General features: G+C 39.3%; 1 protein-coding gene across 3 annotated transcripts in view; it reads left to right on the top strand.

The window, feature by feature from the left end:
* Positions 1–15,958, top strand: part of LOC117943720 (chemokine-like protein TAFA-1) — a 118,058-nt gene extending 102,100 nt beyond the window's left edge. For 2 of the 3 annotated variants that reach the window (XR_004656415.1, XR_004656416.1), the window contains exons 4-6: positions 4,777–4,901; positions 8,429–8,520; positions 14,583–15,958. Coding sequence is in view for 1 of the 3 variants with exons in the window: in XM_034870028.1 (XP_034725919.1) it covers positions 4,777–4,901; positions 14,583–14,600 (143 nt within the window). In the remaining 2 variants the exon portion in view is untranslated. The remainder of the gene's footprint in view (positions 1–4,776; positions 4,902–8,428; positions 8,521–14,582) is intronic. The other variant, XM_034870028.1, reaches the window with a different exon arrangement.
* The last annotated feature ends 1,381 nt before the right edge of the window (positions 15,959–17,339 follow it).

The following is a 17,339-nucleotide window of genomic DNA, read 5'->3' as shown; positions in this document are numbered from 1 at the left end:
GGTGTGATTAGAAAGCCAAACGATATTTTCTGAATAGCTTATTAAACCTCTGCTCTCTCTTTTCGGAAGGGGGCAAAGATTAATGCAGAATAATAACTCTAAGGCCGCACTTAGGTTCAGAGGTCCAAGTCTCAGTCCCACTGTAATTACACACTTGCTTCATTTGCTTCATGCTCCCTTTCAATACTTTATGTAGCACAATTCGTGCGCTCATGCCTCTGTCTCATTAAGATGGAATTTTTTTTAATCAAGCAGGTCGCTGTTATTCTTTTTGCTTACTCGCATGATTATGTAAATGAATGATTGATTGATTGCCTTGTGTTTCGTTAATAACTGGATAATCAGGGCACTTGCAGAGCACTGATGTAAGGGAGAGAGAAAGGTCCTCGCATCTCCAACAGCACAGATGGATGACCAATGAGTCAATGAATAAAAAAAGTGAAGCTGATTGTATATCATGGTTGTGTGGGAAGCATCGATCCTGCACCCTAAACTGTAAATTTATCCAAACAAAATAGCATGAGAATTTAAGGCCTAATTGCTTTCTGCTCCAGATCTTGGATGAAGGCGAGTGATTTAAGTAACTCACCAAAAACGCGACACTAGGGATGCCATCATTGGAATCCATCATAGACATTTTGCTATGATTAATTTAAGTCCGCTCCAAGTTTAAAAAAAAAAAATAACTATTCATTGAGCCCACAGACACATATTCACATTTTGACACGGACAGAAATCAATTCACTCCATCCGTCAAGGTGTTCAAACATTCTGCTACCTGGCAGGGATGTGTCAGCGAGTTCAATCCATCACAGTGCGCGCTTAACAGTGATCTGACAGATGCACTTGTAAGAGGTCCATCGCTTCATGTTTTTCAATCAATTCAAGTCCCACTCTCGGTTGTTTGTCCATCAAAGCTAAAGACTCCAGCCTGCTAAATTGGCTAACTTTTTCAGTCCTCGTTTGCTGATAATTCCAAGCCCATCTGTCCTCTTTGACAGTATACAGCAGCTACTGTATGGTAACATGTGAGGATTGTGTTAATTGGTGTTGGAGCTTTAAATCACATCAAAGGCTTTCAGCTTGTAAACAGATGGATCTGAAAATTAATAGTTGGCCCAAAAGGGGTAGTTGGGACAGTGGTCAACTGTTAGTTCCCCCCTCCTCGTACACTCCACAGCAGACAAAGTGGAGTTGTAAAGTTTGCTGATGTTAGAACAAAGGTTATACCCTCTGTGCTGACAGTTGCATTGGGAGTAGTTAAAGTAAAATGACTGTTGGAGGTCAGTGGTCACCAGAGAGTGATGCATGGATCTCGGCCCAGAGATGGCTCTACTCCAGCGGTCAAGGTCAGAGCCAGATGTCCGGGGCGGTGTACAGCCACACATTACACATTAGGCTTGACTTTGTCGTTTCTCATCCTCTTTTCTCATCCTCGTGGCCATTAGAACAGACTTTACAGTTTGTAAGAAGAGAAGAATTGAATGACTGAAAACAGATACATTTAAACATACAGTATGTTCATAGGTACTGATCATAAATGTTTCTGAAAATGTGTTTTCGAACACAGAAATCGAGGTTTGTGTGTGTAAAAAAACAAAATGGTGTTGCGGCACATAATTTGATTAAACCTCCTCAAGCCAAGTCATAATTTGCCATTTAACAAGGACTTCCTGCATATTAATTGTTTTGCACCTAAACTTCAGCTGAATGTAAACTTGACTAATGATGTGAAGAGCATATTTAGCCCATGGACGAAGACCGGGAGAAAAAGAAAGAAAAAGGGAGCACAGTGGATGATGGACCAACATGTGGTAATTAGTGGATAAGGTAAACAGCCATGGGGGGAGCCAAAGGGCAGGTTCACAGCCTGTTAGTGGATGCACTCATTCTAGCATTGAGTATCCTCAGGGCTCATGGAGGGAAAAGTGAGGCAGGAAGTCAGGAAACGCAGCAAGTTCACTGAGCAGCAGTGGGGTGTTAGTCCGTGTCCAGCCAGTCTGATATTGTGTGTGTGTGTGTGTGTGTGTGCGTGTGCGTGTGCAAACAGAACTTCAGCACACTCTGTGCTGTCTGAGCTGTGAGGAACTACACTTTAACCATCTTCTTTCATCAGCTGGTGACGGCACACGATTGACTGTGGTTGGCCTGTAACCTTGGCAACACAGGCTGGAGGAAAAAATAAACAATATTTTCCGAATGGTTGACAAATGGCTTTGGAAACTGAAATGCTAGTTTATGTAACTCATTGCATTCACCAAGTAATTTGACCTTCATATCATCTTTACATCAACATGATTAAAGGACATTTTAAGATAACATACTCCTATGCTGAATTTTAGTGGTTCTGAGTTCTGTTTTTACTTTCTACACTATGTCCAATGATCATGCACCATCATTATAGGGTGTTGTATCATATATATATATATATATATATATATATATATATATATATATATATATATATATATATATATATATATATATATATATTTATTAGAGCTGAGCAGCAATTACATTTTTTTATAATAATTATGTGATTAATCGCATAATTTCCCTGATTAATCGCAAAATGAAAAAAATTAATTCAAAAGTAGTGTATATAGTGCAATTTTTTTTTTAATGTTCTGCCATATGAATAAAAGTGCCGTAACATTTGTTCTACAAAAACTTACCAGCATTTTGTTTATAAAGTAGCAGTTAAATAAACTATTTAGTGTACATCTCAACTTAACCCTCTGAACCCTGAGGCCATTTTTACAGTTCATTGTCCATCTGGATTTATTTTATATAAAAGCTTGTAAAACATCAACCCTGTTGTCTACAGTCAAGATATGAACATCACATTTTTCAGGTCAAACTGGGTTAGTAGAATATTTGGGTTGCAATAAGGTCACTTGAATGTTAAAAATGGTTGTAGGAGCTTAAAGACAAATAAATAAATAAAATGGAACATGAATCTTCCAGATTTGTATTGATATCACAGACAGAGCAGTAAAACCTATAAAACACTTCTCATATGTCTTGGGAGTCACACCGTAAAGAAATAATCATCATAACTTATACAGATGACAAAATACATACATTTTTTCAAAGAAAGTCCAGACGCTTTTGCCCTCATGACATTTACTTATGCCAATAATCAACACAATAATGACATATTTATTTATATTACACCCACAGCAATGCTACACAAGCATTTGTGTGTCTAAAACAGTTCTTCTATATGTAAAAATAAACATAATAAACATTATAACTCATATAAAGCACATACTATTTACATTTCTTCAAAAAAGGCCCAAATATATAATATAAATATATATGCCAAATCTCAAACCAGTAAGGCCATTATCCTCTATAAAACAGTGGATATCTATCTTGTGTACTATAGCATCTTTGATTCCATACTAGCCAGTTTGACTGGGAGTATTGGCCTCTTTCAGCTTCCATACTCTTTGGATGACGTTATCTCCCACATATGGGCATTCTATTGGCTTTACTTCCCTAAACAGAGAGCAGACACGGAGCAGCGAGCTAGCAGCATAAATTTGCCAAAACGCGATGAATTATGGACATAAAGTGGATAAATCTTGGATGTGAAGGTTTGGATTCAATGCTCAACGACCCCAAAAAAGGCTGGAAATTCCAGGCTCAATAGGAAATCACCTGTAGAGGCTAGAGAGACTGGGAAGAGACCTACGTAACCGCTAACTTGTTACCTTTTAGACACAACTTTTGGTGAGTTTCTGTGTTGTATGGTTGATAAATGATTAAACTATGAATCAGAGGTGCTGTTTTTGCTCGTGGGCGAGTCTCTCGGTCTCAGGTCTTACAAAGCCTGTGAGCAACAAACTTTTACAATAATGAAGAAATAATAAAAACTGTTTTAACGCACGATAAAAAAAATTGTTGGCGTTAATTAATTGGTTAACGCAATAATATCGCGTTAACTTGCCCAGCCCTAATATATATATATATAAATAACAACATATTCAGCATTGTATTCTATTTTATTTTTTACACATATACACACATACTGCACTGTATATCCAGAGACATTTGTAGAGAAAGAGGAAAGAAGGGAGGGCGATCTTGATGAGAACATATTTGTTTTTTGTCAGATAGCTGGAGGAAGAATTTGGTCGATGTTAATGAGAAGCAATTAGTTTTGATTAAAAATGAGATTGCTCCCCTACATGCAATGTAGCTATATCAAAACAAAATAATGATTAATTTCTGTTGGTATAAGACATTATTGTCGACAGCAAAAGTACCCATGTAACAACAATACAATTGCTCCGAGGACGCAGAGGAGGAAAAACATCCCTTTAGAGACTTGGCTAGGTGTTCCTCTGGAGATGCTCATAATATAGTGTATGGGTGCTATGTGTGCACATAATAAATGTGTCTGTGTGGAATATGTACACAAAATGTGTTTGCGTGGGTGGTTTCTGCATTCGTGCAACTTTTGTCTTCATTTTTATGTCCGGTTACTCTTTATATTTTGAAATTTAACATATAATATTTCATGAATGTAAGATAATATTATTGTTTATTTTACTTGCAATGCTCAATTAAGGTTTTTTTAAGTATGCCCCCTAACTTGCATCTACTGATTCGCTAGTGTTGTTGTTTTCTAATTTTCTTTTCCATCTTTTAGTATTATCAGTGTTTGTATTGGCCTCTGTGTGTGCATGCATAGATGAATGCGTGTGTACACATATCTGTGTGATAAACTAACCTGCTTTGCTATGTATCTGTGTTTACCTTCCCCAGCGTCCATTGTAATTGGGAAATGGTGGTGTGAGATGGAACCATGTCTTGAGGGAGAAGAGTGTAAGACTCTGCCTGACAACTCTGGATGGATGTGCTCCTCTGGGAACAAAATCAAGACCACAAGAGTGAGACCTTACACACACTTAAGCACAAACGCATCTTGCTGCATGCACAGATCTACCCACACAATGCACAGATGCATAAGTACAATTCATGCATTTGCCTGAGGGGTGTGCACTACCAAGCAAGTTTGACAGAGCCAGGGTTTCTTTGACTTACAGTAGCTGGCTTGACAAAGCCTAAAATCCCAGTCAGAAAAAACGGTTACAATAAAAGTGCTTATTAACTGTCTTCGTAAACCTAGGCTTTCTTCCTCAAGCTCTAAGTCCGTTCCTAAGGGGGTGTTTGGTGCGTCATTTGACTCTTCTACCGCACAAAATGGACCTGCCGTGTGCTGCCTACTTCCACAAGGAATATGAAAAATAATACACAGCAAAAAGCAACACTGTTGCTGCAAATAACAAAAGAGAGGAAGGCTGGCAGAAAATAACTGATTGTGTCAATTCATACGTCAATGTATTTATTTTTTGATGCACTCTCAATACCTGCCGTTTATTTCTAACATAACAACTGGACATTCTACAGCTCTTAAACTTTAAACTTGATAGACAGATTTCAATGTTAATTTCAAGAACTGCATTTACTGTAGGTCTGACACTTTCTGAAAATGCAGAACATGTAAAAATCACTTTAGTGTTTTTGACAAATTTAGATTGATTAACTGTGTAAAATAATAGACTAATCAAATTTCATTTATGAGCAGTGCTAAACTGACTTTAGAAAATAAGGACTAAGCATAAAAATGCAATCCAACATTATGGTTTGGTTTGAAGGAATTATACCAAATGTCATGTGCAAGTAAACATCATTACTATAGATATCTATTTATATCTGCTACCTGCAGTGTAAGAGCTTATTTTAGAGCAAGCGTGGGCAAATAACCAAGGAGCACTTCAAACATATTCGGTAGTTCAATGAGAGCCAGAACAGCCTTGCAAATAAAATAAAACTGTATTCTTGCTCAGATTTTGTGCATCACCAGTTGAATGCATGCAAGTTCCTGTGGCAAAAAAACAACATCCCAATGCCTACAGTTTGTGCTATTGTAATTGCATTGCTTTGTTCTGTGGCATTTCTAATGTAATGTTATGGCAAGTTTGCCAGCTGGGTATCTGTATTAATAGTTCTTACATTAATTTATGACTATAAAGTAGTGATTATAGAGTACTATATAGACTATAGAGTATTCTGATGAATGGGTTGGCCAATTAAATGGGCCGAAAACTGACATTTTAAGATAAATCGTCACTGGATGTCTGCGCTCACAAAGCAGGAAAATTGTCTGCCGACATGTCAGTGTGGCTGCTGTAGAACAAAATGATTGCCTCTCCTTGTGTCAGTTAGAGCCAACAACTAAACAGAGACCAAACAGAGACAATGCAGACAAAAACATTGTTAAAGTAATATTAATTTCAGTTAGATTTTGTGTCTCATTTGTCACACATCAGTTGACAACTTCTAGAGTGACTCTATTTCCAAAAGGAGCTGATTAGTGAAAGGCGCTTTTTAACCGATTTAAATCTGAAACACTAAAACTGGTCCGGACCAGGATAGGTCTGCAGCATATGTTGCCATGGCAATATATCGAGGTTAAAAGAGAGCAATCTTTGTAACCTCAAAAACTCTAGCTTTAGGTCCAACATACCTCGCTAACCCAATAATCTCGCTTTGTAGTTCACCCCTCTCTTCTGTATGTGCAGCACTTTATACTATATGCACATTTAACCCATAGACACTAGGGGTGTGACGAGACACCCACCTCACAAGACAAGACACGAGATTGGGTTCAAGAGATCGAGACAAGATTTAAACTGTATTTTACAGAAAACTACGATGAAGAAGTAAGACGGAAAATTTGCCCTACATTTAATGGAAAGTCCCAAAATGAAAACAGAGCACTGAAAGGTTTTGCCACAAACTCACATGACTGGCTTCTCTCCTGTATAAATAACAGTTACACTGTTACATATTCCATATTTATGGTGGAGCGATAGTCTCTTCACTCAGAAAACCAAGGTTACAACATAACTAAGTGTTTTTATTGTACTTGAATGACTGTGTCATTGTACAGTAGTAAAGCTTATTTTACTATTGTTTCACATTGATTACGTTGCAAAGCACGATTAAATTAGCGTCAACCACAATCACAGATGTTTTCTGTGAAGACAGATGCTCTTTTCTCCTCTGCATTTTATTAATTGCTGCAATAAACAAGAAAGTAGGCTGCTCTAGTATCTAGAGGTTTAGGCACAAAGTGTCTTGCAATATCAGTAAACAAGTGAAGAGCAACAGTAGCCTTGTTATAAGCATAGAAGATTGTTGTGGTTGACTTGTAACACCTCTAAAACACACACTAGCATACATATCCACACGCATATGCCTAAATGCCAGATAGATTTCATTTTACTACTCAACCTCCCTTCCTGGACGTAAAAAGTAGCAAATCAGGACAAAAGTGTAGTGTCGTTACAAGACGAAGTGTTTGAATAGTTTGATTAAATGTTTTGACAACGATTTTCTGCCAATTGTCTGCTTAATTGTTAGTTAACCTTCCGTCATTAAACTATCAACATTCCCATTGTCAAACATGTGGATATAAACAATCACATTGTATGTGTGTCACACTGTATAAAGAATTCTCCAAAAGCACTAGACATCTGTATAACAAAGTGGACTCTGATGTATGCAACCAATCCAAGGGCCCATAGTAGTAAAGAACAAACATAAAGCAGGCTGTAAACAAACAGCTGGGCTCTGCCTCAGGCCACACTCCTCTCAGAGATAAAGTTAACTGCCACACGGTTTCTCAACTGCCTTTCGGCTCTGTAAGCAGACGCTGAATGCGGCATGCAAAAATAATAAAGGGAGTTAAGTCCTCAAAGCCAGCAGTCCAGCACTCTGTGACAGGTTGATCACCTGATTTGTATTCAATTAATAACTCGCTTCCCCCTCTCACCTGCAAGCGATAAGCAAACTTCTCTTAGTGCTCGGTGACAACGGCTTTGACTAGAAGCAGAAACTAATGTTATGGTAAGGAAAGAGGGAACAGCAAGTGAAGGTTAGACCACACGGGGGTTCCCAAGGTTGTTCAGCAAATTTATGTCAGCAGATGGACATAAAGCTTTCACTGGACACCGTCACAGCCACTAAAGGCCCAAAATGTTTAGAAAGATGTTGATTAAATGGGGTCTTGCCATCCTGTCAAGGTAAGGTGCAGTACTTGGTTCACTCTAAAGAATGCATCTCTAATTCTCAGTTCAGTCCTTTGCACAGTTTGAAATAAGTAAACTTGAAATCATAATTGTCATTCAACAATTAATTATTTGCTTTATTCCCACGTGATCCATTTATCAATATTGTACATTTCTGCACACAAATGGAGGAGGAGCATTAATACATAGTACATATGAGTAAAATGGCTTTGGTCTAATATTATAAAAAATCTTAAGTGACGAGGGCCAAAAGGTCAGGCCGGAAGCTGCTTTTCTACCCAATACACACGTGTCCTTTTTTCTTGACCCTCTCTTTGCAGAACACCCAGCCATACTCACCTTTTTAGCTTCCGGAAGCAAAATGCAGAGGATGGGTCAACAGAAATTGAGCTGCATTCTTGCTTCTGTAAAGGTTAGTCTTTTCTCAAGCTGTTCTTTGTTTTTGATTTCCCGTCTCTCTCACATCACTGTAATGCACTTAAGTGTCAGGCGGCAGGAGTGGGACCAGCTCATGTTCAGTGACTTCTCATTAACCCAAATACTCAGTGCGAAATAATCAAGTGTGTGTTTACATGCTGTGCATGATTAGGCAGGCATGACACAAATACTGAATGCACTGCCACCCACTGTACATATTTATCAACCAGCCCAGGCAGTGCACGCATAAATAAAAAGTAAGTTGCTGCATTTTCATATAAACGGTGCCACATTTACAGAAGTCAGTGCATCGATGGGTAAACATGCATGTGCTGTAGCAGCACACTCATTGGGTATTGTAGAAATGCACACAGAGCAGATCCACCTCTTAGCAAAACCCTGCTGTCTGTGCATAGTGTAATGGCAGGATCAGTCGCAAATCCTTTCATTGCCTCCTTTGTTCCATGTCCTGTTTTTACTAACAGCCACTGTGTGGGCTTGATTACAGTGCCTTACACCGGTCTGCCAATCCCATTAGTCACTAATCTGTGACATGCTACTTGCTCCTCTCTGTGTGTGCTCGTAGCTGTGTATGAATGCATGTGTTTGATGTGTTTTGATATTTCTGTGTTTGTGTGTGTACGTGAGACCCCCGGGCAAGCCTCTTTCGTTTTCCTTGTGTGGCTTCTTATCAGAGGCCACTTGATATCCTGATCCCTCGCTGAGGGTCTTGTTGAAGCAGCTATCAGCAAACAGCATTGCCCAAAGGCTACATGAAAGGCCTTTTATCCTGCACTCTGCTCTCTTTTTCAATCAACATTCCTCATTCACCTGCCTCTCAGGCCAAATTGCCTCATTTGTATTTGTTCCGGCACAAGCCAGCAAGCACACAACACTGTTGTATTTTATTTTTATTTTTTTAATTCTCAGACATTTTATTTCAGCTGCAGGTTTTCATTTTGCTCTGAAAAGTCTCTTTGAAGCACAGTGACGCAGACACACAAACAGGTTCATCCGGAAAAACAGATTTCATCGCCATCATCAAAATTGGCATGAAAATTAGGAAGCAAAGCAAAGCCAGTGCCTGACACTCGGGCTGCATGACTTTGGCCAAAATGATAATTACGATTATTTTTATCAACATTGAGATTACAATTAATAAGTGATTTGTTTATTTTAACCAAAACTAATTTTATTGTCACATAGACTATTTGTAACTGCTTTCACATTCATATTGTGCTCCATTCCGCCTAATGCATCCATATTGTGCTACATTCCTCTTATGTTGAATTTGTATGCCCGTTATCTACCAGACGAAATATCAATGCAAATTTCGGTACGTCATTACAATGCCACTTAAATATCTGCGTTGCTCTCCGATGCTCCAAAACAGAAGTTAGAAGCAACAAAAAGATTGCAGCATGTCACGTTAGTAAACACTAATAACACATTACACAGCAGGTAACGGTAACGTTACTACGTTAACTAGCTACAGTAGTAACTGGATTAACAAGGCTAAAATGTCCTTGAACTGAGACCTAACATTTCATTGCTCAAAGTCTTATGGCCAACATCTGTACTTTGGCCTTCTTCCTTTGGCCTCGGCTAAACCTGTCTGCCACACTCCCTAGCATCAAATCCTCCAAACTCAATCTTCCCAGATTGATAGTATACAGCTGCAATACTTCAAGTTATCGGAAATTAAAAGTCTAGGATATATTTAAAAACGTTATCTCTGAGAAAGCTCCTTCACTTGTTTTCAACACCAGTAACAGACTGATTGAAAGAGAGAGGGTAAGAAGATGAGTGTGATGGTCTAAAGCTTATGCTACGGCTGCAGATCCGCTCGGAACAGTGGCAAAGTCATTAGGTTTCCATTAAAGTCAATGTGTGTGTTTTCACTGACTGTGGAACGGCTGCGTTCCGACTCCGTCCCAGCTCCGGCGATACGCGGCCCTCCGGAGCTGATACGCAGAGCTTCTATTTTTACCGGACACAGCAGATACAACGTCCGGTTAATTTTCAAAAATAAATAGAGCGTGTTCATGGCGGATTACATTTCCCTGCACTACACCTTGAAAACACAGCGCATAGTTGTTTCCCCTCTACTCCTCTGGATGAAAACTGTTGTAGTCTTTGTGGTTCTATTCTACATAAATTGGCGAGATCTCGTGGGTCCTCATGTCTTCAGCTGTCAGTCATGGCCGCAGCCGTTTCACAATAAATCCGGACCTGGTGGGTGTTGACGGCCGGTGGAGCACGGAGCCGTTACGCAACGGAGCCGATCGGCAGCCGTAACGCATCCTGTGGAATTATCGGGGTCAGAAGTGTGGACAGGCGCTGTCGCCGCTGTGCCTCTTGCTGGGTTTTGTTTACTGGTAAATTGGTAAACCTTATGACCGACGTATGACAGACTGCTATCTGTTGTGGAATTTTGCTCACGTTACTCTGTCCTTTGTGACCGTCTGCATCTAGAAACTAAGTTGCGCGGTGCAGGGAACTCTGACTGGCACATGATCAGACAGTGGTTTACGGAGCAGTAGATTGGCTTTGCAAAAAAAAAAAAACGGCGAGTTCTATGAACGGAATGACGCATTTAAAATATTGCTGGATCATGCAAATTTTATTGTGGAAATCCAATTTGTGATGGTGATTAAAATTCAATTAATTGTGCAGCCATGCCTGACACCCATGTTTCTTCTTTTCTTTCTTTATGTCTTTCAGAGAGGGAGCCCTTCATTGCCTGTTCTATAGCAGCAGACAAGGAAGGCCCTTTTGTTTGTGGAAGTCACAATAAGAGCAATATGGGGGAGCATCTTCCAAAAACACATGCACATCATAGAATTACCTGCTCGACTCGCTAAATGGATCAATCCATTTCTGCTCCATTAAAACAATTATACACCTTAAGAGAGACAGGCAGAATGAGCGGGCTGTGATTAAAACATCTTTTCTACCATTCAGTCTTCTCTGCTTTTAATATTGAGAAGAATTGTGTTCATTTGATAACCTTAGTGTGTTAGAAGGCCATACATCTGAAATACAAAGACATTCAATGAATTTTAATGTTTTTTTTATAATTTTACACTGCAACATAACTCAAGTATAGTAGTTGTTTTGTATAGGGCCATACCATTTCTATGATGGAATATGTAATCTTTCAGATTAGTGAGTGCTAAGCATTGAACTCAAGTGGACACACCACCGTCTTTCACACTTTGCAGTGTGTGTCTCATTGGACAGGTCATAGATGATTTACTTACTGTTCAAAGACCCAGGTGTTCCTGATTAAAAGGAGCGGAGGGCACTTTTTTAAGCAAAACAACACTCTGACAGTGTGTAGGCCATCTGTTAGAGAGTTTCAGAGTAAAAGTGACCTGCCAGCAGGCGCATCAACACCTAATTTGACAAAATTGGGAGACCCAACCCAGAATGATCAAAATAAACTCCAAGTGGCTATGCGGCATACAGTTCAACTTAACATGGAAATCATCTGTTCCATCCCTGTGCATAACAACACCTCTCCTCCTCCTTCACTCAATGTCATGATGTCATGATGACAAACACAAATGGTAAACAGTGTGTCGTTTGAGATAAATAACATACTTTTGTTTGTCTATTTATATTGTTTTTAAGTATGAAGTTATGACAGATGCCATCTGAGCTGCCAAGAATGGCCAGATCGTCATCCTTATGACTTTTTATACAGGTTAGGCGGAGGAGGAGTGCTACTGATTACTTTCTCGCAATTTTCTTTTTTCCATGTCAATGTCACGTTAAATGGATCTTGATGTATTTTTTTCTCTGGAGTCTGCTGTTTTCAGAGGGTGCTCTTTAGTGCCGTTTGAAAAAGTTTCTTAGTTGGCATGATTGATTTGCTCAGCACCAGACAACAAAGGGTAAAGGGTTGGCTGTGTTTGCTCTAAATTCTTTTCCTAAGGCAATTGTCCTTGGCTACTTATACTAACTGAAGTCTGAGCTAATTGCAATTTAATGCGGCCAGCAAATTAGAATGTAGATGACTCAGTTGTCAGCAAAGATAGTTTATGCAGGAAATGTAAATGAAATAGAAAGTGAGCAATCCCCTGCTATCTGCTTCTCTGTTCATCACGAGGCCACTTTTAGTCCAGGTTTAAAGTACAACAGCGCCAAATTCTGTGTAAGGAGGTAGGTTGGGTTGGTGGATGTGTCAAACAAACAAGACTTTCACCCAGGGGACCAGGGTTTGTGTCCCGTCAAAAAATAATACTAAAATAAAATATACTAAATAATACTAAACAGCGAGATTTATTTTACAGTACAAACAGGACTACATCACATGCTTAACCGGAGGTTAAGTAAGGTCACCGATTTTAACCAAAACCACAATCTTTTTCTAAATTTAACTAAACAGTTTTATTGCCTTAACCTAACAAAGTCATTTTTGTGCGTAACAAAACTACGACCGTTTCACCACATTTACGACGTGTTACATTCTCTGGTTTAGAAAATGCTCCTGTGGGTCGTATTTCCTGCCACCACTAGAGGCGTTGATTAATGAAAGGCTCCTGTTAGTCGTATTAGAGCTGTGTTTCTCAAATGTGGGTGCTAGTATTGCTAGCGGTACTTTGAAGTAGTGCAGGGGATAGATAGATAGATATATATATATATATATATATATATATATATATATATATATATATATATATATATATATATATATATATATCCTTAAATAATTATACTATAATAACAAATCAAAGTTATTGATGGATTCTAAACATTTGAAATGTAGGCTAGAAAGTGTTTTTCAGTTACAAGTTTTTTTTGAGAACCACTGTACTAAAGAGCATGAATCAACAACATGTATTGTAGTATGGTTTGTACTTGTCGGAAAAGTAAGAGCTGCAAATAACACTGAATTTTAGAAAATTCTTAATGCAAGTTAATTTTCATTAAGAAATCCCCAAACAAGCGCACCCCATTGGCAAAAAAATGGGGTGTCCTAAATGACTTTCATAAATTAAGATTGTTGTAGCGTATTAAATCCTTCTTCCAGATGAAACACTGTATCCCAACAATGTAACTGCACCCCATTATGTTTTCAGACATACTCAATGTTTATGCTAAATTAAACCCAAAATCTCAAAATAACACAATACAGTAGATGAACACAGGTAAACATAATTTTACCCACAAAGAATAGTCAATAAAATAATTTGCCAGCATGTCCAACAAATTGGAGCTCTGAGATGTGCTACAGCTCACAGAGTCCCAGGCAGCAACCTTCACAATCAAATCCAAACACCTGGCTACCACCTGCCATGCCTGCTGGAAATGTCATGTCTGTATTTCTTAGTTAAACAGGATTATGGGATTTCTAATTACCCCCTCTGTGAGCAGGGAACTACATGTGTTCACTGTACAATCTTAAAATAATCAGTAAAATAACTGGAAATAAGATGAAAGTGAGGCAAAGAAATATTCTGTAAAACATTTACATGCTTTTGCTGAATAGACAGTCATAATAGGGCAAGGAACTTGACTAGACATCGTGCACACAGTTTTTATTGAACTTCAGGTTGAGCAGGATGCTGAAAAGCAGGACATTCAATAGCAGTCTCAAGGTTGCACAATGTACCATTGAAACATGTCCAGGTCTGCAACTGAGGCTGTATAAGCGTCCCTGAACCAGAGTCACAGAGAGAGACGGCTCAGACTTCACGGCAGGAGCCTGATTCCATTTAGCAAAGTCATTTTATGTTTTTTTGTACAAAGAGCTTTCCTGATATATCCTTGTATACCTATAAATGCTAAACACACGTCCATTTTCTGTGTTGTTTTTACTCGTACTTTCTGTGTCGTTTCTAGTCATATGAGGGGTCTGTTTTTAGTAGAAGCAGAAACGATAAGGTGAGACGAGGCTGTACAAAGCCTCCACGGTTCAAACAACTCCCCCTTGTTTTTGAAACACACAAAAGGAACAATTCCTTTGGGTCTAATCCTCGCACACTTGTATTACTTTGTTCCATCTAAGTTTACGTGTGTTTTCTCTCCTCTCCCTCGTCTGTGTTGCAGATTCATCCCAGGACCTAACAGAGAGCTCCCATTGCAGGGCTGCGTGCCAGGCTCTTCCCTTCATCTACCCTTGCTCTTCCCACCGAATGGACTAAAACTATTACATCCACGGCTACTGACTGGATTACCTGGGACCACAGAAAGGATATCAACCCAGATAAAACAGATTTGCTTGTGTGGTGCCAAGGATTTGAAACCAGACTAATCCCTTGTTTGATCAATGAGCCCCATGTTGGTGACTCTCCTCTTCCACACAGCTGTGGCCAGTTTCCAACCTACTCTCTCTCTGTTTCCCTTCCTCAGTATCCCCCTCAAAAACTGAAAAGGCTTTGCAGGGGTTTATTAGAAGTTGTTAATACATTATATGAAGACATTCACCCTGCCTGAAGGTAAACAGGTGTAGAAGACCGGAACATGGGATCCACAGAAGCAAGGGCAAAATGAGGGAAATTACCTCCATACCCTTTTGTTTCTGTTGCAGACATTTGTATTTGACTTGCTACCCAAGCAGGACAGCCTTGCTGTGACAACACTGGTTTTGAGGTTGGCTAAAAAACACTGGATTTTCAGTGACCAGAGACTACTAGCAGCCTATAATGAGTTGATGAAGAATCTTTGAAAGGCATTAGGGTCCACATGGCCTCACCTTCATCCTTCATTATGGACATTTTGACTTTTATTCGTGGGCATGCCCGATGTAAATTCATGAGCACTTCTTTTCTTTGTATGTAAAATAATTTGTGTGTATATACATATATAAAAATACATCACATATAAGATGACAGATTCAAAAAGCTGAAAAATATATTTAAGACTATTAGGAGCTTGAGCCCCATGGTGGAATATTGATCAGCCACTGAATAGTACAAATTATACTTATTCAGAGCCTGTTGTTTCATTACAGTAGGACGTTTGCAGTTTATGCTTGCTTTGAAAAAAGCCACAACAGAGTCAGAAAAATAAGTATTGGTCACTTTTGTCATTCAACAATGTCCTTGGTAAAGCCAGATCCTACTTGTAGTTTCTGTAAAGATGAGGAAAACACTGTATAGAACTGCCTCACAAACGAAAGCAGCACTAACAACAACCCCTGAGCTTTCCACTCAGATACAGTAAGGAAACAGAACAGCAGCAGAACAACTCAGACCATAATCGGACAGTTAGTGTCTATTTCTGCTGTGGAATGTGGTCATGGGCGACTGCGCGACTGTGTTTGTCGTGTAGATCTCTCTTTCTCGCACCAGAGAGAGCTGATTTATTCAAAATGACAGTGAGAAAGTATTAGTCCCTATTGAGAAACATGCAGTTATCCCCCAGAAGATATAAGTAAATAAAAGGACAGCCTTATGGGAAATAAAAATGGGTTTCTATACTGATTTGCTGTCTCCCATTCCTTCATATAGTAACTGATATTTTGAAAAATATTCGTCTTATGACAATTTGATATGTTGTAATATGTAGGTGAAAGATCCTGTCAGAGTTTCATTTATACAATGTGTTAACATTGTGAACCGAGTTTTGCTTGAGAAAACAAGCAATCAAAAACAGCACAAGGCGAGAAAATGACTTACGGGCACATACACAGACACACAGACACACACACAAATCTATGATTCTTCATTTATACAATTCCCTTTGTGGCACAGAGGATTTATCAACAGCACATTCATGCAATTAGAATAAAGATTTTAAATATCGTGACAGGCAAAATTCCAGATGATTTTCAATATCAACCTCCTCTCTCGGCTGATATGAGATTTGTTACTTCTCCCAATGGACGCACCGGTGTACATTCATCATTTAGGAGTTTGGGTAGTTTCATGGAGCCCGGCGCCTTGCGGAGAAGTCACAGAAGGTATGAAACAGACAGGCGCATCAATCTCCCAGCGGTCTTGCCAGAATCATGAAGGAATATGCAAAGGGAGAGAGAGCAAGAGCGTGTTTTTTCCTCCTCAATGAGCCGGTACCATCTTTGTTTTCTTATTTCTAATAGGATTCACTGTCTTATTGAGCTTGTGCGGAAGAAAATGAGTCAAGGAAAACTGGGTGTGTGTGTGCCAAAGTGTCTCTGGGCGTTTTCTTTTGCAGTAAATGAACACAAGTGAGTGTACGGTAAAACAGAGTGTCTCTTTTACCATGCTTGTGTATTTTAAGAGAGGGTACACAGAGACAGGCATCCTGCAGCAACGTACTGTGAAGATTATCCTCAAATTCAGTGCTTGTGTAGAAAATCAAGGAATTTCTCCCCCCTATTATGCAAGTTATAAGTGGATTTTTGCTTAAAAAGGGGCTCTGGGATCAGAAATAGAAAAGGTGCTTTTTCTTAGTCAATTTTATGCACTCCTTAGCTCTATCCAGAGGCGACGGAGTCGTGCTGAGGAGGGAGATCCTGCTCCATTTTAGGCAGAGCAGAAAGGAACAGAGCATGATAACAGGGCCTGGGTCCTCCTCCACGGTGCTGTGCAATCTCAAAAGAGAGACATCCATCAAGTCCTGCCGACTTCCCACAGAGACACAGAGACAGCCATGTCCACATCACGCTGGATGGCCAATCAACGCCTGACAGCAAGGACAACCTTTTTCACACAGCCAAGACGTGTGCATAAGATGTCAGACTGTGTTGGTTCTAAAAACTTGCATTAGTGACTCCAAGGGTATCTCAAGTAAAATGAAAACTTTTGTCCTGCGTGAAGTTAGATGCTTGATTGTTTTTAGGAGCATTTAGCAGGAGCCTCCACTCCTCTTTGACACCCCTTC

This window comes from Etheostoma cragini, chromosome 4 (genome assembly GCF_013103735.1).
Source record: "Etheostoma cragini isolate CJK2018 chromosome 4, CSU_Ecrag_1.0, whole genome shotgun sequence".
Taxonomy (NCBI): Eukaryota; Metazoa; Chordata; class Actinopteri; order Perciformes; family Percidae; genus Etheostoma; species Etheostoma cragini.
Note: the sequence above shows the minus strand (reverse complement) of the source record. Positions and strands in the feature narration are given on the sequence as shown.